This window comes from Oncorhynchus gorbuscha, linkage group LG03, assembly GCF_021184085.1.
Source record: "Oncorhynchus gorbuscha isolate QuinsamMale2020 ecotype Even-year linkage group LG03, OgorEven_v1.0, whole genome shotgun sequence".
Lineage (NCBI taxonomy): Eukaryota > Metazoa > Chordata > Actinopteri > Salmoniformes > Salmonidae > Oncorhynchus > Oncorhynchus gorbuscha.
This window is the reverse complement of record NC_060175.1, coordinates 6114940-6137439: the sequence shown is the minus strand read 5'-3', so window position 1 is coordinate 6137439 and position 22500 is coordinate 6114940. Positions and strand designations below refer to the sequence as shown.

General features: G+C 51.5%; 1 protein-coding gene across 3 annotated transcripts in view; it reads right to left on the bottom strand.

The window, feature by feature from the left end:
* atg7 (ATG7 autophagy related 7 homolog (S. cerevisiae)) overlaps window positions 1-22500 on the bottom strand; it is a 107266-nt gene that overhangs the window by 8839 nt on the left and 75927 nt on the right. For all 3 annotated transcript variants that reach the window (XM_046338791.1, XM_046338780.1, XM_046338783.1), the window contains exon 18: window positions 20770-20892. In XM_046338791.1, the coding sequence (XP_046194747.1) occupies window positions 20770-20892 (123 nt within the window). The remainder of the gene's footprint in view (window positions 1-20769; window positions 20893-22500) is intronic.

Sequence of the window (22500 nt, the reverse complement as noted above, 5' to 3'; positions counted from 1 at the left end):
AGAGGAGAGGAGAGGAGGTGGAAAGAAGAGGAGGGGAGAGGAGGTGGAAAGAGAAGACCAGAGGAGAGGGGTGGAAAGAAGAGGAGGGGAGAGGAGGTGGAAAGAGAGGAGAGGAGAGGGGTGGAAAGAGAGGAGGGAGGGAGGTGGAAAGGAGAGGAGGGGAGAGGAGGTGGGAGAAGAGGAGGGAGAGGAGAGGAGAGGAGAGGAGGGGAGTGGAGAGGAGAGGAGGTGGAAAGAGAGAGGAGGAGAGGAGGTGGAAAGAAGAGGAGGAGAGGAGGTGGAAAGAAGAGGAGGGGAGAGGAGGTGGAAAGAAGAGGAGGGGAGAGGAGGGGTGGAAAGAGAGGAGGGGGGAGAGGAGGTGGAAAGAAGAGGAGGGGAGAGGAGGTGGAAAGAAGAGGTGGGAGAGGAGGTGGAAAGAAGAGGGGGTGGGAGAGGAGGTGGAAAGAAGAGGAGGGGAGAGGAGGTGGAAAGAAGAGGAGGTGGGGGAGAGGAGGTGGAAAGAAGAGGAGGGGAGAGGAGGTGGAAAGAAGAGGAGAGGAGAGGAGGTGGAAAGAAGAGAGGAGGGGGGAGAGGAGGGGTGGTAGAGAGGAGGGGAGGGGACTAAAGGTACAAGCAGAAGACCAGAGGAGGAGGAGGAGGGAGGGGAGATGAGAGGAGGTGGAGAGGGGGGAGAGGAGGGGAGGTGGAGAGGCGGGGGAGGTGGAGAGGAGAGGAGGTGGAGAGGAGAGGAGAGGAGGGGGGGGGGAGAGGAGGGGAGGGGAGAGGAGGAGAGGTGGAGAGGAGAGGAGAGGGAGAGGAGGGGAGGTGGAAAGAAGAGGAGAGGAGGGGAAAGGAGAGGGAGAGGAGGTACAAGCAGAAGACCAGAGAAGAGGAGAGGAGAGGAGGGGAGAGGAGGGGTGGTAGAGAGGAGGGGAGGGGACTAAAGGTACAAGCAGAAGACCAGAGGAGAGGAGGGGAGGTGGAGAGGAGGAGAGGTGGTAGAGAGGAGAGGAGGGGTGGTAGAGAGGAGAGGAGGGGTGGTAGAGAGGAGAGGAGAGGTGGTAGAAAGGAGAGGAGGGGTGGCAGAAGACCAGAGGGAGGGGTGGTAGAGAGGAGAGGAGAGGGGTGGAAAGAAGACCAGAGGAGAGAGGGGAGGGTGGTGGAGAGGAGGAGAGGTGGTAGAGAGGAGAGGAGAGGGGTGGTGGAGAGGAGAGGAGAGGGGTGGTAGAGAGGAGAGGAGAGGAGGTGGAGAGAAGACCAGAGGAGAGGTAGAGGGAGGGGTGGAGAGAGGAGAGGTGGTAGAGAGGAGTGGTAGAGAGGGGTGGTGGAGGGGTGGTAGGAGGAGGGGTGGTAGAGAGGAGGGGTGGTAGAGAGGAGGGGGTGGTAGGAGAGGAGTAGAGAGGAGGGGTGGTAGAGAGGAGGGGTGGTAGGAGAGGGGTGGTGGAGGGGTGGTAGAGAGGAGGGGTGGTGGAGAGGAGAGGGGTGGTGGAGAGGAGAGGGGTGGTGGAGAGGAGAGAGAGGGGTGGTAGAGAGGAGGGGTGGAGGAGGAGGGGTGGTAGAGAGAGAGGAGGGGTGGTAGAGAGGAGGGGTGGTAGAGAGGAGGGGTGGTAGAGAGGAGAGGAGGGGTGGTAGAGAGGAGGGGTGGTAGGGAGGAGAGGAGGGGTGGGGTGGTAGAGAGGAAGGGTGGTAGAGAGGAAGGGTGGTAGAGAGGAAGGGTGGTAGAGAGGAGGGGTGGTAGAGAGGAGGGGTGGTAGAGAGGAGGGTGGTAGGAGGAGGGGTGGTAGAGAGGAGGGGTGGGAGAGGGGTGGTAGAGAGGAGAGGAGAGGAGGGGTGGTAGAGAGGAGAGGAGGGGAGGGGTGGTAGAGAGGAGAGGAGGGGAGGGGTGGTAGAGAGGAGAGGAGAGGAGGGGTGGTAGAGAGGAGAGGAGAGGAGGGGAGGGGTGGTAGAGAGGACTAAAGGTACAAGCAGAAGACCAGTCCTGCGGTCAGCGTTCAGTCTACTAATTCCCCTCTTATCTATTGGGAACAGGTTATGTATGACTAAACTGTAATCAAGGCTGTATAAGAGATATGACTGCAGTTGCCAATTCCAGCAGATTCAATCTACTGGAATTGGCAAATTGTCTGTGCCTGCCCGGGACTAGCCAGAGATGAAGCCTGCCCTGCCCGGGACTAGCCAGAGATGAAGCCTGCCCTGCCCGGGACTAGCCAGAGATGAAGCCTGCCCTGCCCGGGACTAGCCAGAGATGAAGCCTGCCCTGCCCGGGACTAGCCAGAGATGAAGCCTGCCCTGCCCGGGACTAGCCAGAGATGAAGCCTGCCCTGCCCGGGAAGCCTGCCCTGCCCGGGACTAGCCAGAGATGAAGCCTGCCCTGCCCGGGACTAGCCAGAGATGAAGCCTGCCCTGCCCGGGACTAGCCAGAGATGAAGCCTGCCCTGCCCGGGACTAGCCAGAGATGAAGCCTGCCCTGCCCGGGACTAGCCAGAGATGAAGCCTGCCCTGCCCGGGACTAGCCAGAGATGAAGCCTGCCCTGCCCGGGACTAGCCAGAGATGAAGCCTGCCCTGCCCGGGACTAGGCAGAGATGAAGCCTGCCCTACCCAGTAGATTAATTACCATAATGTTCTGTCCCACCAAAAGTAGCTCTTAAATCTGTTTTACATATATTACGATTAAAAACACATAAGATATAAAATAAAACAGGCCTCCTTTTATCTTTAGGATTAAAAGCAACAGTTAAACTAAGGACCACACGGGGGTCACCAGAGTAGCACATCTGGGTTCAAATATTATCGGAAAACCTTGCAAAATGCTTTCAGCCTGTCTTGAGTTTAGTTCAATTGCAACAGGAAGGTCAATTAAGCCCAGATAATGTATTTGAAATTAGTATTAGTACCCGGGTCTTCTTAAATCTTCCATTCAGGAGGGGATGAGAGTAGACTTAACCACCAACTGGGTACAGGCCATTAGGCAGGGAGGGGTGGTGGAGAGGAGAGGAGGGGAGGGGTGGTGGAGAGGAGAGGAGGGGAGGGGTGGTGGAGAGGAGAGGAGGGGAGGGGTGGTGGAGAGGAGAGGAGGGGTGGGGTGGTGGAGAGGAGAGGAGGGGAGGGGTGGTGGAGAGGAGAGGAGGGGAGGGGTGGTGGAGAGGGAGGAGGGGAGGGGTGGTGGAGAGGAGAGGAGGGGAGGGGTGGTGGAGAGGAGAGGAGGGGAGGGGTGGTGGAGAGGAGAGGAGGGGAGGTGTGGTGGGGGTGGTAGAGAGTTGAGGAGAGGAGGGGAGGGGTGGTGGAGAGGAGAGGAGGGGAGGGGTGGTGGAGAGGAGAGGAGGGAGGGAGGGGTGGTGGAGAGGAGAGGAGGGGAGGGGTGGTGGAGAGGAGAGGAGGGGGGAGGGGTGGTGGAGAGGAGAGGAGGGGTGGTGGGGGTGGTAGAGAGTTGAGGAGGGGTGGTAGGGAGGTTGGGAGGGGGTGGTGGAGAGGAGGGGGGGGGTGGGGAGGGGTGGTGGAGAGGAGGGGAGGGGTGGGGAGGGGTGGTGGAGAGGAGGGGAGGGGGTGGGGAGGGGTGGTGGAGAGGAGGGGAGGGGTGGTGGAGAGGAGGGGAGGGGTGGTGGAGAGGAGGGGTGGTGGAGAGGAGGAGGGGTGGTGGAGAGGAGGGGTGGTGGAGAGGAGGGGAGGGGTGGTGGAGAGGAGGGGAGGGGTGGTGGAGAGGAGGGGAGGGGTGGTGGAGAGGAGGGGAGGGATGGTGGAGAGGAGGGGAGGGGGTGGAGGTGGGGAGGGGTGGTGGAGAGGAGGGGAGGGTGGTGGAGAGGAGGGGAGGGGTGGTGGAGAGGAGGGGAGGGGTGGTGGAGGAGGGAGGGGTGGGGTGGTGGAGAGGAGTGGTGGGGAGGGGTGGTGGAGAGGAGTGGTGGGGAGGGGTGGTGGAAAGGAGGGGAGGTGGTGGTGGAGAGGAGGGGAGGGGTGGTGGAGAGGAGGGGAGGGGTGGTGGAGAGGAGGGGAGGGGTGGTGGAGAGGAGGGGAGGGGTGGTGGAGAGGAGGGGAGGGGTGGTGGAGAGGAGGGGAGGGGTGGTGGAGAGGAGGGGAGGGGTGGTGGAGAGGAGGGGAGGGGTGGTGGAGAGGAGGGGAGGGGTGGTGGAGAGGAGGGGAGGGGTGGTGGAGAGGAGGAGGGGTGGTGGGAGAGTGGAGGGGTGGTGGAGAGGAGTGGTGGGGTGGTGGAGAGGAGTGGTGGGGAGGGGTGGTGGAAAGGAGGGAGGGGTGGTGGAAAGGAGGGGAGGTGGTGGTGGAGAGGAGGGGAGGGGTGGTGGAGAGGAGTGGTGGGGAGGGGTGGTGGAGAGGAGTGGTGGAGAGGGGGGTGGAGAAGAGGGGAGGTGGAGAGGAGGGGAGGGGTGGTGGAGAGGAGGGGAGGGGTGGTGGAGAGGAGGGGAGGGGTGGTGGAGAGGAGGGGAGGGGTGGTGGAGAGGAGGGGAGGGGTGGTGGAGAGGAGGGGAGGGGTGGTGGAGAGGAGGGAGGGGTGGTGGAGAGGAGGGGAGGGGTGGTGGAGAGGAGGGGAGGGGTGGTGGAGAGGAGGGGAGGGGTGGTGGAGAGGAGTGGTGGGGTGGTGGAGAGGAGTGGTGGGGAGGGGTGGTGGAAAGGAGGGGAGGGGTGGTGGAAAGGAGGGGAGGTGGTGGTGGAGAGGAGGGGAGAGGGGGTGGTGGAGAGGAGTGGTGGGGAGGGGTGGTGGAGAGGAGGGGTGGTGGAGAGGGGGGTGGAGGTGGAGGGGAGGTGGAGAGGAGGGGTGGTGGGGGAGGGGTGGTGGAGAGGAGGGGAGGGGTGGTGGAGAGGAGGGAGGGGTGGTGGAGAGGAGGGGAGGGGTGGTGGAGGGGGGTGGAGAGGAGGGGAGGGGTGGTGGAGAGGAGGGGAGGGGTGGTGGAGAGGAGGGGAGGGGTGGTGGAGAGGAGGGGAGGGGTGGTGGAGGGGAGGGTGGGGAGGGGTGGTGGAGAGGAGGGGAGGGGTGGTGGGGGGGGTGGTGGAGAGGAGGGGAGGGGTGGTGGAGAGGAGGGGAGGGGTGGTGGAGAGGAGGGGAGGGGTGGTGGAGAGGAGGGAGGGGTGGTGGAGAGGAGGGAGGGGTGGTGGAGGAGGAGGGGAGAGGGGTGGTGGAGAGGAGGGGTGGTGGAGAGGAGGGGAGGGGTGGTGGAGAGGAGGAGGGGTGGTGGAGAGAGGAGGGGTGGTGGAGAGGAAAGGAGGGGTGGTGGAGAGGAAAGGAGGGGTGGTGGAGAGGAGAGGAGGGGTGGTAGAGAGGAGGGGAGGGGTGGAGGTAGAGAGGAGGGGAGGGGTGGTGGAGAGGAGGGGAGGGGTGGTGGAGAGGAGGGGAGGGGTGGTGGAGAGGAGGGGAGGGGTGGAGAGGTAGAGGAGGGGAGGGGAGGGGGAGGGGTGGAGAGGAAGGTGGGAGGGGTGGTGGAGAGGAAAGGAGGGGTGGTGGAGAGGAAAGGAGGGGTGGTGGAGAGGAAAGGAGGGGTGGTGGAGAGAGGAGGGGTGGTGGAGGGGAGGGGTGGTAGAGAGGAGAGGAGGGGTGGTGGAGAGGAGGGGAGGGGTGGTGGAGAGGAGGGGAGGGGTGGTGGAGAGGAGGGGAGGGGTGGTGGGAGGGGGAGGGGGTGGTGGAGAGGAGGGTGGTGGAGAGGAGGGGAGGGGTGGTGGAGAGGAGGGGAGGGGTGGTGGAGAGGAGAGGTGGTGGAGGGGTGGTGGAGAGGAGGGTGGGGAGGGGGGGTGGTGGAGAGGAGAGGAGAGGAGGGGTGGTGGAGAGGAGGGGAGGGTGGTGGAGAGGAGGGGTGGTGGAGGGGTGGTGGAGGTGGAGGAGGGGTGGTGGAGAGGAGGGGGGTGGAGAGGAGGGGGGAGGGGTGGTGGAGAGGAGAGGTGGTGGAGGGGTGGTGGAGAGGAGAGGAGGGGAGGGGTGGTGGAGAGGAGGGGAGGTGGAGAGGAGGGGAGGGGTGGTGGAGAGGGAGGGGAGGGGTGGTGGAGAGGGGAGGGGAGGGGTGGTAGAGAGGAGGGGAGGGGTGGTGGAGAGGAGGGGAGGGGTGGTGGAGAGGAGGGGTGGTGGAGGGGTGGTGGAGAGGAGAGGAGGGGTGGTGGAGAGGAGGGGGGGTGGTGGAGAGGAGGGGTGGTGGAGGGGAGGGGTGGTGGAGGGAGGAGGGGTGGTGGAGTGGGAGAGGGAGGGGTGGTGGAGAGGAGGGGAGGGGTGGTGGAGAGGAGAGGTGGTGGTGGAGGGGGGTGGTGGAGAGGAGAGGAGGGGTGGTGGAGAGGAGGGGAGGGGTGGTGGAGAGAGGAGGGGAGGGGTGGTGGAGAGGAGGGAGGGGTGGTAGAGAGGAGGGGTGGTGAGAGGAGAGGAGGGGGGTGGTGGAGAGGAGAGGAGGGGTGGTGGAGAGGAGAGGAGGGGTGGTGGAGAGGAGGGAGGGGTGGTGGAGAGGAGGGGAGGGGTGGTGGAGAGGAGGGGAGGGTGGTGGAGAGGAGAGGAGGGGTGGTGGAGAGGAGGGGAGGGTGGTGGAGAGGAGGGGAGGGGTGGTGGAGAGGAGGGGAGGGGTGGTGGAGAGGAGAGGAGGGGTGGTGGAGAGGAGGGGAGGGGTGGTGGAGAGGAGAGGAGGGGTGGTGGAGAGGAGAGGAGGGGGAACAGGGTTATAGTGGGACAGGACAGGGGGACTTGTAGTGGGAAAAGGGTTCTAGTGGAGATCCCAGCTGAGGTCATGTCCTGCCTGTGTTTTCAAACTCAGACTACAGAAACAACACACCACAACCAGGCTTAGAGGGGGAGGAAAAGATGAGAGGAGGGAGGAGGAGAGTGTTTCAGAAACACCAGGGGTTTCCCCTCTCTGTCAGGAGGGGCTCTGGACTGCTTTCCTGCATGGCCTCTCCTCTCCTCCTCGGCTGTCACCTCCTCACACAGTCATACAGTCCCTACAGTACAGTCAGCACTGAACAACCAACCAGTAAGGGCTAACACTGGGTCCTACTAATTACCCACAACCACCCAGATACCCAGAACCACCCCAAACTACCCTCAACATCACCAAACGACCCTCACCATCTCCAAACTACCCTCACTAAACTACCCTCAACATCCCCAATCTACCCTCAACATCCCCAATCTACCCTCAACATCCCCAATCTACCCTCAACAAACGACCCTCACCATCCCCAAACTACCCTCACCAAACTACCCTCAATATCACCAAACAACCCTCAACATCCTCAATCTACCCACAACATCCCCAATCTACCCTCAACATCCCCAAACTACCCTCAACACCCTCACCCTCAACAAACGACCCTCACCATCCCCAAACTACCCTCACCAAACTACCCTCAATATCACCAAACAACCCTCAACATCCTCAATCTACCCACAACATCCCCAATCTACCCTCAACATCCCCAAACTACCCTCAACATCCCCAAACTACCCTCAACAAACTACCCTCAACATCCCCAATCTACCCTCAACAACCCACAAACCCAAAAACACTCCACAAACAGTATCTCTCTCTGATTCTCCTTCCCCCACCCTTAGTCACCCTTCTCTCTGGGATCCATTTCCAGCAGATTCACTTAAATACCAGCTACAAAAACACAGCCCGTCTCTCCTGGGTGTGGTGGTCGAGAGAGAAAAAGCACAAGCTGTGGTTTGTTGTTCACAAGCATCTCTCTCTCTCTCTCTCTCTCTCTCTCTCTCTCTCTCTCTCTCTCTCTCTCTCTCTCTCTCTCTCTCTCTCTCTCTCTCTCTCTCTCTCTCTCTCTCTCTCTCTCTCTCTCTCTCTCTCTCTCTCTCTCTCTCTCTCTCTCTCTCTCTCTCTCTCTCTCTCTCTCTCTCTCTCTCTCTCTCTCTCTCTCTCTCTCTCTCTCTCTCTCTCTCTCTCTCTCTCTCTCTCTCTCTCTCTCTCTCTCTCTCTCTCTCTCTCTCTCTCTCTCTCTCTCTCTCTCTCTCTCTCTCTCTCTCTCTCTCTCTCTCTCTCTCTCTCTCTCTCTCTCTGGTTCTCTCTCTCTCTCTCTCTCTCTCTCTCTCTCTCTCTCTGGTTCTCTCTCTCTCTCTCTCTCTCTCTCTCTTCCTCTGGTTCTCTCTCTCTCTCTCTGTCTCTCTCTCTCTTCCTCTCTCTCTTTCCTGTCGTTCTCTTTTTCTAAGCCTTTCTCTTGCTCTACCCCAATGTTCCTGTCTTTCTCTCGCTCCCTTTTCCAGTCTCTCTCTATCACGGTGTGTGTGTGCAACACATTTCCTTCCCTACATGAGCGGTTCAGGAAAACCCTTGCCATCCCAAAAATGTCAGTGACTTAACTCAACCTAAAATCAGTAATAGTTCTCCTGTATTGTACTGAAAATCATCCCAGAGATAATAAACACCCATAGCTGTGTGTTACCGGCTGGTTGTTGTGTGTGTTACCGGCTGGTTGTTGTGTGTGTTACCGGCTGGTTGTTGTGTGTGTTACCGGCTGGTTGTTGACGTGTTACCGGCTGGTTGTTGTTACCGGCTGGGCGTGTGAAGCTGTGTGTTACCGGCTGGTTGTTGTGTGTGTTACCGGCTGGTTGTTGACGTGTGACCGGCTGGTTGTTGTGTGTGTTACCGGCTGGTTGTTGTGTGTGTTACCGGCTGGTTGTTGTGTGTGTTACCGGCTGGTTGTTGTGTGTGTTACCGGCTGGTTGTTGACGTGTTACCGGCTGGTTGTTGACGTGTGACGTGTTACCGGCTGGTTGTTGACGTGTTACCGGCTGGTTGTCATGTGTTACCGGCTGGTTGTCATGTGTTACCGGCTGGTTGTTGACGTGTTACCGGCTGGTTGTTGACGTGTTACCGGCTGGTTGTTGACGTGTTACCGGCTGGTTGTTGACGTGTTACCGGCTGGTTGTTGACGTGTTACCGGCTGGTTGTTGACGTGTTACCGGCTGGTTGTTGACGTGTTACCGGCTGGTTGTGTTACCGGCTGGTTGTCGTGTGTGTTACCGACTGGTTGTCGTGTGTGTTACCGACTGGTTGTCGTGTGTGTTACCGATTGGTTGTCGTGTGGTGTTACCGATTGTTACCGGCTGAATTTGTTGTCTGGTTGTTGACGTGTTACCGGCTGTGTTACCGACTGGTTGTCGTGTGTGTTACCGGCTGGTTGTCGTGTGTGTTACCGGCTGGTTGTCGTGTGTGTTACTGGCTGGTTGTTGTGTGTTACTGGCTGGTTGTTTTGTGTTACTGGCGGTTGTGTGTGTTACTGGCTGGTTGTCGTGTGTGTTACTGGCTGGTTGTTGTGTGTTACTGGCTGGTTGTTTTGTGTTACTGGCTGGTTGTTTTGTGTTACTGGCTGGTTGTTTTGTGTTACTGGCTGGTTGTTTTGGTTGTTTTGTGTTACTGGCTGGTTGTTTTGTGTTACTGGCTGGTTGTTTTGTGTTACTGGCTGGTTGTTTTGTGTTACTGGCTGGTTGTTTTGTGTTACTGGCTGGTTGTTTTGTGTTACTGGCTGGTTGTTTTGTGTTACTGGCTGGTTGTTTTGTGTTACTGGATGGTTGTATGGAAGATATACATTTTCTGAGATATAGTATATTCTGAACAGACTAATCTCAAAACCCAGAGAAAACACTACCACAACAACTACAATACCACTACTAGTAGTACTACCACTACAAAAACACTACTAGTATTACTACCACTACTACCACTACTAGTAGTACTACCACTACAAAAACACTACTAGTATTACTACCACTACTAGTATTACTACCACTACTAGTATTACTACCACTACTACTATTACTACCATTACTACCACTACAATAAACACTACTAGTATTACTACCACTACTAGTATTACTACCACTACTACCATTACTAGTATTACTACCACTACTACCATTACTACCACTACAATAAAAACACTACTACCACTACTACCACTACTAGTATTACTACCACTACTAGTATTACTACCACTACAATAACACTACTAGTATTACTACCACTACAAAACACTACTAGTATTACTACCACTACTAGTATTACTACCACTACAAAAACTACTAGTATTACTACCACTACAAAACACTACTAGTATTACTACCACTACTAGTATTACTACCACTACTAGTATTACTACCACTACTAGTATTACTACCACTACTAGTATTACTACCACTACTAGTATTACTACCACTACTAGTATTACTACCACTACTAGTATTACTACCACTACTTAAATGTAAATGTAAATGTACTAGTATTACTACCACTACTAGAATTACTACCACTACAAAAACACTACTAGTATTACTACCACTACTAGTATTACTACCACTACTAGTATTACTACCACTACAATAACCACTACTAGTATTACTACCACTACTAGTATTACTACCACCACTAGTATTACTACCACTACTAGTATTACTACCACTACTAGTATTACTACCACTACTAGTATTACTACCACTACAATACCACTACTAGTATTACTACCACTACAATACCACTACTAGTATTACTACCACTACAATACCACTACTAGTATTACTACCACTACTAGTATTACTACCACTACAATACCACTACTAGTATTACTACCACTACAATACCACTACTAGTATTACTACCACTACAATACCACTACTAGTATTACTACCACTACAATACCACTACTAGTATTACTACCACTACTACTATTACTACCACTACAATACCACTACTAGTATTACTACCACTACAATAACACTACTAGCATTACTAACACTACTAGTATTACTACCACTACAATACCACTACTAGTATTACTACCACTACTAGTATTACTACCACTACTAGTATTACTACCACTACAAAAATACTACTAGTATTACTACCACTACTAGTATTACTACCACTACTAGTATTACTACCACTACAAAAACACTACTAGTATTACTACCACTACTAGTATTACTACCACTACTAGTATTACTACCACTACAATAACACTACTAGTATTACTACCACTACTAGTATTACTACCACTACTAGTATTACTACCACTACAATAACACTACTAGTATTACTACCACTACTAGTATTACTACCACTACTAGTATTACTACCACTACAATACCACTACTAGTATTACTACCACTACTACTATTACTACCACTACAATACCACTACTAGTATTACTACCACTACAATAACACTACTAGCATTACTAACACTACTAGTATTACTACCACTACAATAACACTACTAGTATTACTACCACTACTAGTATTACTACCTCTACTAGTATTACTACCACTACTAGTATTACTACCACTACTAGTATTACTACCACTACTAGTATTACTACCACTACAAAAACACTACCACTACAAAAACACTACTAGTATTACTAACACTACTAGTATTACTACCACTACTAGTATTACTACCACTACTACTATTACTACCACTACTAGTATTACTACCACTACAAAAACACTACTACTATTACTACCACTACTACTATTACTACCACTACAAAAACACTACTACTATTACTACCACTACTAGTATTACTACCACTACTAGTATTACTACCACTACAAAAACACTACCACTATTACTACCACTACTACTATTACTACCACTACTACTATTATTACCACTACTACTATTACTGCTACTACTACTATTACTGCTACTACTACTGCTACTACTATTACTACTACTACTGCTACTACTACTATTACTACCACTACCACTACTAGTATTACTACCACTACTAGTATTACTACCACTACAATAACACTACTAGTATTACTACCACTACTAGTATTACTACCACTACTAGTATTACTACCACTACAATACCACTACCAGTATTACTACCACTACAATACCACTACTAGTATTACTACCACTACAATACCACTACTAGTATTACTACCACTACAATAACACTACTAGCATTACTACCACTACTAGTATTACTACCACTACTAGTATTACTACCACTACTAGTATTACTACCACTACTAGTATTACTACCACTACTAGTATTACTACCACTACAAAAACACTACTAGTATTACTACCACTACTAGTATTACTACCACTACTAGTATTACTACCACTACTAGTATTACTACCACTACTAGTATTACTACCACTACTAGTATTACTACCACTACTAGTATTACTACCACTACAATACCACTACTAGTATTACTACCACTACTACTATTACTACCACTACAATACCACTACTAGTATTACTACCACTACAATAACACTACTAGCATTACTAACACTACTAGTATTACTACCACTACAATAACACTACTAGTATTACTACCACTACTAGTATTACTACCACTACTAGTATTACTACCACTACTAGTATTACTACCACTACTAGTATTACTACCACTACTAGTATTACTACCACTACAAAAACACTACCACTACAAAAACACTACTAGTATTACTAACACTACTAGTATTACTACCACTACTAGTATTACTACCACTACTACTATTACTACCACTACTAGTATTACTACCACTACAAAAACACTACTACTATTACTACCACTACTACTATTACTACCACTACAAAAACACTACTACTATTACTACCACTACTAGTATTACTACCACTACTAGTATTACTACCACTACTAGTATTACTACCACTACAAAAACACTACCACTATTACTACCACTACTACTATTACTACCACTACTACTATTACTACCACTACTACTATTACTGCTACTACTACTACTGCTACTACTACTGCTACTACTATTACTACTACTGCTACTGCTACTACTGCTACTACTACTATTACTACCACTACTAGTATTACTACCACTACTAGTATTACTACCACTACAATAACACTACTAGTATTACTACCACTACTAGTATTACTACCACTACAATAACACTACTAGTATTACTACCACTACTAGTATTACTACCACTACAATAACACTACTAGCATTATACCACTACCAGTATTACTACCACTACAATACCACTACCAGTATTACTACCACTACAATACCACTACTAGTATTACTACCACTACAATAACACTACTAGCATTACTACCACTACTAGTATTACTACCACTACTAGTATTACTACCACTACTAGTATTACTACAAAAACACTACTAGTATTACTACCACTACTAGTATTACTACCTAAATGACTTAAATGTAATGTAAAAAACACTACTAGTATTACTACCACTACTAGTATTACTACCACTACAAAAACACTACTAGTATTACTACCACTACTAGTATTACTACCACTACTAGTATTACTACCACTACTAGTATTACTACCACTACTAGTATTACTACCACTACTAGTATTACTACCACTACAAAAACACTACTACTATTACTACCACTACTACTATTACTACCACTACTAGTATTACTACCACTACTAGTATTACTACCACTACTAGTATTACTACCACTACTAGTATTACTACCACTACAAAAACACTACTACTATTACTACCACTACTACTATTACTACCACTACAAAAACACTACCACTATTACTACCACTACTACTATTACTACCACTACTAGTATTACTACCACTACTACTATTACTACCACTACTACTATTACTACCACTACTACTATTACTACCACTACTAGTATTACTACCACTACTAGTATTACTACTACTATTACTACCACTACTACTATTACTACCACTACTAGTATTACTACCACTACTAGTATTACTACCACTACTAGTATTACTACTACAAAAACACTACTAGTATTACTACCACTACTACAAAAACACTACTACTATTACTACCACTACTACTATTACTACCACTACTACTATTACTACCACTACTACTATTACTACCACTACTAGTATTACTACCACTACTAGTATTACTACCACTACTAGTATTACTACCTCTACAAAAACACTACTACTATTACTACCACATCCTTTTTTTACATTTTAATAATAAACAACAAGATTCTATATAGAACACAGAGAATCTTCTGTAGTCCAAAAACAACTAGATTCTATATAGAACACAGAGAATCTTCTGTAGTCCAAAAACAACTAGATTCTATATAGAACACAGAGAATCTTCTGTAGTCCAAAAACAACAAGATTCTATATAGAACACAGAGAATCTTCTGTAGTCCAAAAACAACAAGATTCTATATAGAACACAGAGAATCTTCTGTAGTCCAAAAACAACAAGGTTCTATATAGAACACCGAAGAATCGTTTTTTATCTAAGCCTATTTTACATTACGTAACGTTTACACTGAAACAGCAGTTACAACAGTCTGCTTTCTGTCAGTCTGAGTAATGAGTGAGAACAGAGAAATAGTGGATGCAGAACATGGGATTTTCCCACAGAGCAGACGCTAGCCTCGTCCAAGACAAGTCATTACTCAGCTGAGAGAAAGAAAGAGGGAGAGAGACGAGGAGAGAGAACACAAAGTGTCAAAACTCTGGTGCCCAAACACTAGGCATGCCCTGGAGCTGTTATCAGAGGACAGACTAGGGTACCCCGGCCACATCATAATTCACACGGGCACAAATGGGACAAGCAGGAAAGGGAGTGATCGAAAAAGCTTCTTCCACAACACACAAGTGGTTATCTCCACCCTGCTACCACGGAAATACTCTCACCCTGATACCATACAGCGGGTGAATGCAAGCATTTCCCAGGACTGTGCCTCAAAAGGGGAGGCAGCGTAGCCTAGTGGTTAGAGCGTTGGACTAGTAACCGGAAGGTTGCAAGTTCAAACCCCAGAGCTGACAAGGTACAAATCTGTCGTTCTGCCCCTGAACAGGCAGTTAACCCACTGTTCCTAGGCAGTCATTGAAAATAAGAATTTGTTCTTAACTGACTTGCCTAAATAAAGGTTAAAAATAAAATAAAAACCTAACGTCTACCTGGCCCACCACTCCACCCTGGACTTGACCAGGTCCACTTCCACAAGGCAACAATCTAACTTTCCAATTCCACTCTGAAGAGCATCACCCTCAACCCTCACACAGGAGCAACAGAGCAACGGACACCCCACCTAGATCGGCGAGACACCCCCTCCTGAAGGACCTGCGCCAAGAGAACCCACGCCAAGAGGACATACACCCAGACCAGTGAGACGCCCTCCTGAAGGACCCACACCAAGAGGACCTACACCAAGAGGACCTACACACAGACCTGAAGGACCCACGCCAAGAGGACCTACACCCAGACCTGCAAGACACACCACATGCCCCCTGCCCCTGCGACAAGGAGAACATGACAAATGCCCAGGTGGTGAGCAGAGCAACAGGCCCAACCCCCACTATTACACCCATCCTGTAACAGGCCCTACACCCGCCCAATCCCCATCCTGTAACAGGCCCAACCCCCACTATTACACCCGCCCAATCCCCATCCTGTAACAGGCCCAATCCCCATCCTGTAACAGGCCCAACCCCCACTATTACACCCATCCTGTAACAGGCCCAACCCCCACTATTACACCCATCCTGTAACAGGCCCAACCCCCACTATTACACCCATCCTGTAACAGGCCCTACACCCGCCCAAGCCCCATCCTGTAACAGGCCCAACCCCCACTATTACCCATAAAACCCGCCCAATCCCCATCCTGTAACAGGCCCAACCCCCACTATTACACCCATCCTGTAACAGGCCCTACACCCGCCCAATCCCCATCCTGTAACAGGCCCAACCCCCACTATTACACCCGCCCAATCCCCATCCTGTAACAGGCCCAACCCCCACTATTACACCCGCCCAATCCCCATCCTGTAACAGGCCCAACCCCCACTATAACACCCGCCCAAGCCCCATCCTGTAACAGGCCCAACCCCCACTATTACACCCGCCCAAGCCCCATCCTGTAACAGGCCCAACCCCCACTATAACACCCGCCCAATCCCCATCCTGTAACAGGCCCAACCCCACTATTACACCCATCCTGTAACAGGCCCAACCCCCACTATTACACCCACCCAATCCCCATCCTGTAACAGGCCCAACCCCCACTATAACAGCCCAAGCCCCATCCTGAACAGGCCCATACCCCACTATTACACCCTGTGATCCCCATCCTGTAACAGGCCCAACCCCCACTATAACAGAAAGCCCCATCCTGTAACAGGAACACCCACTATTACTATCTCATCCTGAATATACAGGCCCAACCCCCAGCAAGAACCCAGATCCCCATCCTGAAATCAGAAATACAAACATTGTCATCCTACAAGAAACCTGGTATAGAGGAGACACCGACCCAATGGTTGTCCTCTAGGTTACAGATGATCAACATAGTCCCATCCACCACACTACCAGGATGGGTGGCCTAAACCAGACAGAGATGGACCACTGGACACTATGGAACAGAAAGCTTTTCCCATCCATCCACACTACCAGGTGGGTGGTAAAGAGGAGATGGACCCACTGGTTGCTCCTCTGAGGTTACAGGGAGCAGTCCCATCCACCACACTACCAGGTGGGTGGTATAGAGGAGATGGACCCACTGGTTGCCCTCTAGGTTACAGGGAGCTGGTAGTCCCATCCACCACACTACCAGGTGGGTGGTAATAGAGGAGATGGACCCACTGGTTGCCCTCTAGGTTACAGAGAGCTGGTAGTCCCATCCACCACACTACCAGGTGGGTGGTAATAGAGGAGATGGACCCACTGGTTGCCCTCTAGGTTACAGGGAGCTGGTAGTCCCATCCACCACACTACCAGGTGGGTGGTAATAGAGGAGATGGACCCACTGGTTGCCCTCTAGGTTACAGGGAGCTGGTAGTCCCATCCACCACACTACCAGGTGGGTGGTATAGAGGAGATGGACCCACTGGTTGCCCTCTAGGTTACAGAGAGCTGGTAGTCCCATCCACCACACTACCAGGTGGGTGGTACAGAGGAGATGGACCCACTGGTTGCCCTCTAGGTTACAGAGAGCTGGTAGTCCCATCCACCACACTACCAGGTGTGAAAAACGAAAGAGATTTAGGGGGTTATGAAGAAAATGAACAACAATGACAAATGGTTTGATGAAGAATGCAAAAACCTGATAAAGAAATGGAGAAACCTGAACAACCAAAAACATAGAGACCCAGAGAACCTGAGTCTACGCCTTCACTATGGTGAATCACTAAAACAATACTGAAATACACTACGGAAAAAGAAGGAACAGCACGCTTCATGTAATTGAAGTATCCATGGAAACCCGAAACACACAACAACACGAAGAGTTATCTATCCAACATGGAGATGTAAACCACTTCTCCAATCTTTTTGGCTCTATAACAAAGAACAAACAGCAAAAACATATACATGATCAAATACAAATGTTAGAATCAACTATTAAAGACCAGAACCCACTGGATTCCAGAACCCACTGGATTCCAGAACCCACTGGATTCCAGAACCCACTGGATTCCAGAACCCACTGGATTCCAGAACCCACTGGATTCCAGAACCCACTGGATTCCAGAACTCACTGGATTCTCCAATTACATTGAATGAGTTACAGGACAAAATCAAACCCCTCCAACCCAAAAAGGCCTGTGGTGTTGATGGTATCCTCAATGAAATGAGCAAATATACAGACAACAAATTCCGAACTGGCTATACTAAAACTCTTTAACATCATCCTTAGCTCTGGCATCTTCCCCAATATTTGGAACCAAGGACTGATCACCCCAATCCGAAAAAGTGGAGACAAATTTGACCCCAATACCTACCGTGGAATATGCATCAACAGTAACCTTGGGAAAATCCGATGCATTATCAATAACAACAGACTCCTACAAACAATGTACTGAGCAATTGTCAAATTGGCTTTTAACTAAATTACCGTACTACAGACCACAACATTATAAATTCATGTACACAAACAACAAGTGTGTGGTTAAAATTGGCAAAAAACACACATTTCTTTCCACAGGGTCGTGGGGTGAGACAGGGATGCAGCTTAAGCCCCACCCTCTTCAACATATATATATCAACGAAATTGGCACTAGAAAAGTCTGCAGCACACGACCTCGCCCTACTAGAATCTGAAGTCAAATGTCTGGTTGGTGCTTCTGTCACCAACCAAGGAGGGCCTACAGCAGCACCTAGAACTTATGCACAGATTCTGTCAGACCTGGGCCCTGACAGTAAATCTCAGTAAGACCAAAATAATGGTGTTCCAAAAAAGGTCCAGTCACCAGGACCACAAATACAAATTCCATCTAGACACCGTTGCCCTTGAACACACAAAAAACAATACATCCCTCGGCCTAAACATCAGCACCACACGTAACTATACATCCCTCGGCCTAAACATCAGCACCACACGTAACTATACATCCCTCGGCCTAAACATCAGCACCACACGTAACTATACATCCCTCGGCCTAAACATCAGCACCACACGTAACTATACATCCCTCGGCCTAAACATCAGCACCACACGTAACTATACATCCCTCGGCCTAAACATCAGCACCACACGTAACTATACATCCCTCGGCCTAAACATCAGCGCCACAGGTAACTATACATCCCTCAAACTATACATCCCTCAAACTATACATACCTCGGCCTAAACATCAGCACCACAGGTAACTTTCACAAAGCTGTGAACGATCTGAGACACAAGGCAACAAGGGACTTCTATGCCATCAAACGGAACATACATTCTGACATACCGATCTGGCTAAAATACTTGAATCAGCCCTTTATGGTTGTGAGGTCTGGGGTCCGCTCACCAACCAAGAATTCACTAAATGGGGAGAACACCAAATTGAGACTCTGCATGCAGAATTCTGAAAGAAATATCCTCCGTGTACAACGTAAAACACCAAATAATGCATGCTGAGCAGAATTATGCCGATACCCACTAATTATCAAAATGCAGAAAAGAAACATTAAATTCTACAACCACCTAAAAGAAAGCAAATCGTTGACTATGTACAGACTCTGTGAGCATAGCCTTGCTATTGAGAAAGGCTGCCGTAGGCAGACATGGCTCTCAAGAGAAGACAGGCTATGTACACACTGCCCACAAAATGAGGTGGAAACTGAGCTGCACTTCCTAACCTCCTGCCAAATGTATGACCGTATTAGAGAGACATATTTCCCTCAGATACCACAGATCCACAAAGAATTAAAAAACAAACCAGATTTTGATAAACTCCAATATCTACCTGGTGAAATACCAGTGTGACCCCTGTATATAGCCTCCGCATTGACTCTGTACCAGTACCCAATGTATATAGCCTCCATAATGGCTCTGTATAACGGTACCCCCTGTATATAGCCTCCACATTGACTCTGTACTGGTACCCCTTGTATATAGCCTCCGCATTGACTTTGTACCGGTACCCCCTGTATATAGCCTCCACATTGATTCTGTACCGGTACCCCCTGTATATAGCCTCCACATTGACTCTGTACTGGTACCCCCTGTATATAGCCTCCACATTGACTCTGTACCGGTACCCCCTGTATATAGCCTCCGCATTGACTCTGTACCGGTACCCCCTGTATATAGCCTCCACATTGACTCTGTACCGGTACCCACTGTATATAGCCTCCACATTGACACTGTACCGGTACCCCCTGTATATAGCCTCCACATTGACTCTGTACCGTAATACCCTGTATATAGCCTCCACATTGACTCTGTACCGTAACACCCTGTATATAACCTCCACATTGACTCTGTACCGTAATACCCTGTATATAGCCTCCACATTGACTCTGTACTGGTACCCCCTGTATATAGCCTCCACATTGACTCTGTACCGTAACACCCTGTATATAACCTCCACATTGACTCTGTACCGTAATACCCTGTATATAGCCTCCACATTGACTCTGCAACGTAATACCCTGTATATAACCTCACTACTGTTATTTTATTGCTGCTCTTTAATTATTTGTTATTCTTATCTCTTCCTTTAAACTGCATTGTTAGTTAAGGACTTGTAAGTCAGCATTTCACAGTAATGTCTACGTAAGCCTGTTTTATTCGGTGACAAATACAATTTGATATGAAACCATCAACAGAAAACTAAAGAGTGCGGACAATGGAGGACAGGGATGTGTGTGTACCTCTGTTTTAGTGCGTGTGTTGAAGTGTGGGCGGGTGTTGAGGTGTGGGCGGGTGTTGAGGTGTGGGCGGGTGTTGAGGTGTGGGCGGGTGTTGAGGTGTGGGCGGGTGTTGAGGTGTGGGCGGGTGTTGAGGTGTGGGCGGGTGTTGAGGTGTGGGCGGGTGTTGAGGTGTGGGCGGGTGTTGAGGTGTGGGCGGGTGTTGAGGTGTGGGCGGGTGTTGAGGTGTGGGCGGGTGTTGAGGTGTGGGCGGGTGTTGAGGTGTGGGCGGGTGTTGAGGTGTGGGCGGGTGTTGAGGTGTGGGCGGGTGTTGAGGTGTGGGCGGGTGTTGAGGTGTGGGCGGGTGTTGAGGTGGGCGGGTGTTGAGGTGTGGGCGGGTGTTGAGGTGTGGGCGGGTGTTGAGGTGGGCGGGTGTTGAGGTGGGCGGGTGTTGAGGTGGGCGGGTGTTGAGGTGGGCGGGTGTTGAGGTGGGCGGGTGTTGAGGTGGGCGGGTGTTGAGGTGGGCGGGTGTTGAGGTGGGCGGGTGTTGAGGTGGGCGGGTGTTGAGGTGGGCGGGTGTTGAGGTGGGTGGGTGTTGAGGTGGGTGGGTGTTGAGGTGGGTGGGTGTTGAGGTGGGTGGGTGTTGAGGTGGGTGGGTGTTGAGGTGGGTGGGTGTTGAGGTGGGTGGGTGTTGAGGTGGGTGTTGAGGTGGGTGTTGAGGTGGGTGTACCTCTGCGTTCTGTGTCTCCTGGTGTAGCTGAGTCAAACCAGTCAGGTCCTCCAGGAAGGAGTGGGAGGAGTTAAACACCTTGGACAGGAAGTTGAAACCATCCTTCTCATAGCTGTCCAGGACCTAGGGTGTAAACAAAAACAACAGGGTCAACAACAACAACTATCATCAAACCCCTAAAAAACAAAATCATCACCATCACCATGATAGGGAGGTGCCAGAGAGGGGGACAAGGCTAGGGGACGAGGCTAGGGGACGAGACTAGGGGGACGAGGCTGGGGTCTGCAGTCTGGGGGCGAGGCTGGGGTCTGTAGGCTAAGGGACGAGGCTAGGGGACGAGGCTAGGGGACGAGGCTGGGGTCTGTAGTCTGGGGGACGAGGCTAGGGGGACGAGGCTGGGGTCTGTAGTCTGGGGGACGAGGCTAGGGGGACGAGGCTGGGGTCTGTAGGCTGGGGGACGAGGCTAGGGGGACGAGGCTAGGGGACGAGGCTGGGGTCTGTAGTCTGGGGGACGAGGCTGGGGTCTGCAGTCTGGGGAACGAGGCTGGGGTCTGCAGTCTGGGGGACGAGGCTGGGGGACGAGGCTGGGGGACGAGGCTGGGGGACGAGGCTGGGGTCTGCAGTCTGGGGGACGAGGCTGGGGTCTGCAGTCTGGGGGACGAGGCTGGGGTCTGCAGTCTGGGGGACGAGGCTGGGGTCTGCAGTCTGGGGGACGAGGCTGGGGGACGAGGCTAGGGGGACGAGGCTAGGGGGACGAGGCTGGGGGACGAGGCTGGGGGACGAGAATGGGGTCTGCAGTCTGGGGGACGAGGCTGGGGGACGAGGCTAGGGGACGAGGCTGGGGTCTGTAGGCTGGGGGACGAGGCTAGGGGGACGAGGCTAGGGGGACGAGGCTAGGGGACGAGGCTAGGGGACGAGGCTGGGGTCTGTAGGCTGGGGTCTGTAGGCTGGGGGACGAGGCTGGGGTCTGTAGGCTGGGGGATGAGGCTGGGGTCTGTAGGCTGGGGGACGAGGCTAGGGGGACGAGGCTAGGGGGACGAGGCTAGGGGGACGAGGCTAGGGGACGAGGCTAGGGGGACGAGGCTAGGGTCTGTAGTCTGGGGGACGAGGCTGGGGGACGAGGCTGGGGTCTGTAGTCTGGGGGACGAGGCTAGGGCGACGAGGCTGGGGGACGAGGCTGGGGTCTGTAGTCTGGGGGACGAGGCTGGGGGACGAGGCTAGGGGGACGAGGCTGGGGGACGAGGCTGGGGTCTGTAGGCTGGGGGACGAGGCTAGGGGGACGAGGCGACGAGGCTAGGGTCTGTAGTCTGGGGGACGAGGCTGGGGTCTGTAGTCTGGGGGACGAGGCTGGGGTCTGTAGTCTGGGGGACGAGGCTGGGGGACGAGGCTGGGGGACGAGGCTGGGGGACGAGGCTAGGGTCTGTAGGCTGGGGAACGAGGCTAGGGGGACGAGGCTAGGGGGACGAGGCTGGGGTCTGGTTCCACTATAGCAGACAGACAGTGGTGCCTGACCTCCTCCTCCCTTCACTATCTCTCTGCTGAGATAAAGTCACTCACTAATAACTCTGGCTCTGAGAATTATGGGAATGTGCGGTGTGGGCTTTAAGAGCCCAGAGAGTTTAAACACACAGGGATTTACTACACAACAGCGAGAGCCCGTCGGAACGTTTGATTAACTAGTTCTGTCTCCCGTAGCAACCCAAAAACAGGAGCGAAGGAGAGTTTACAAGA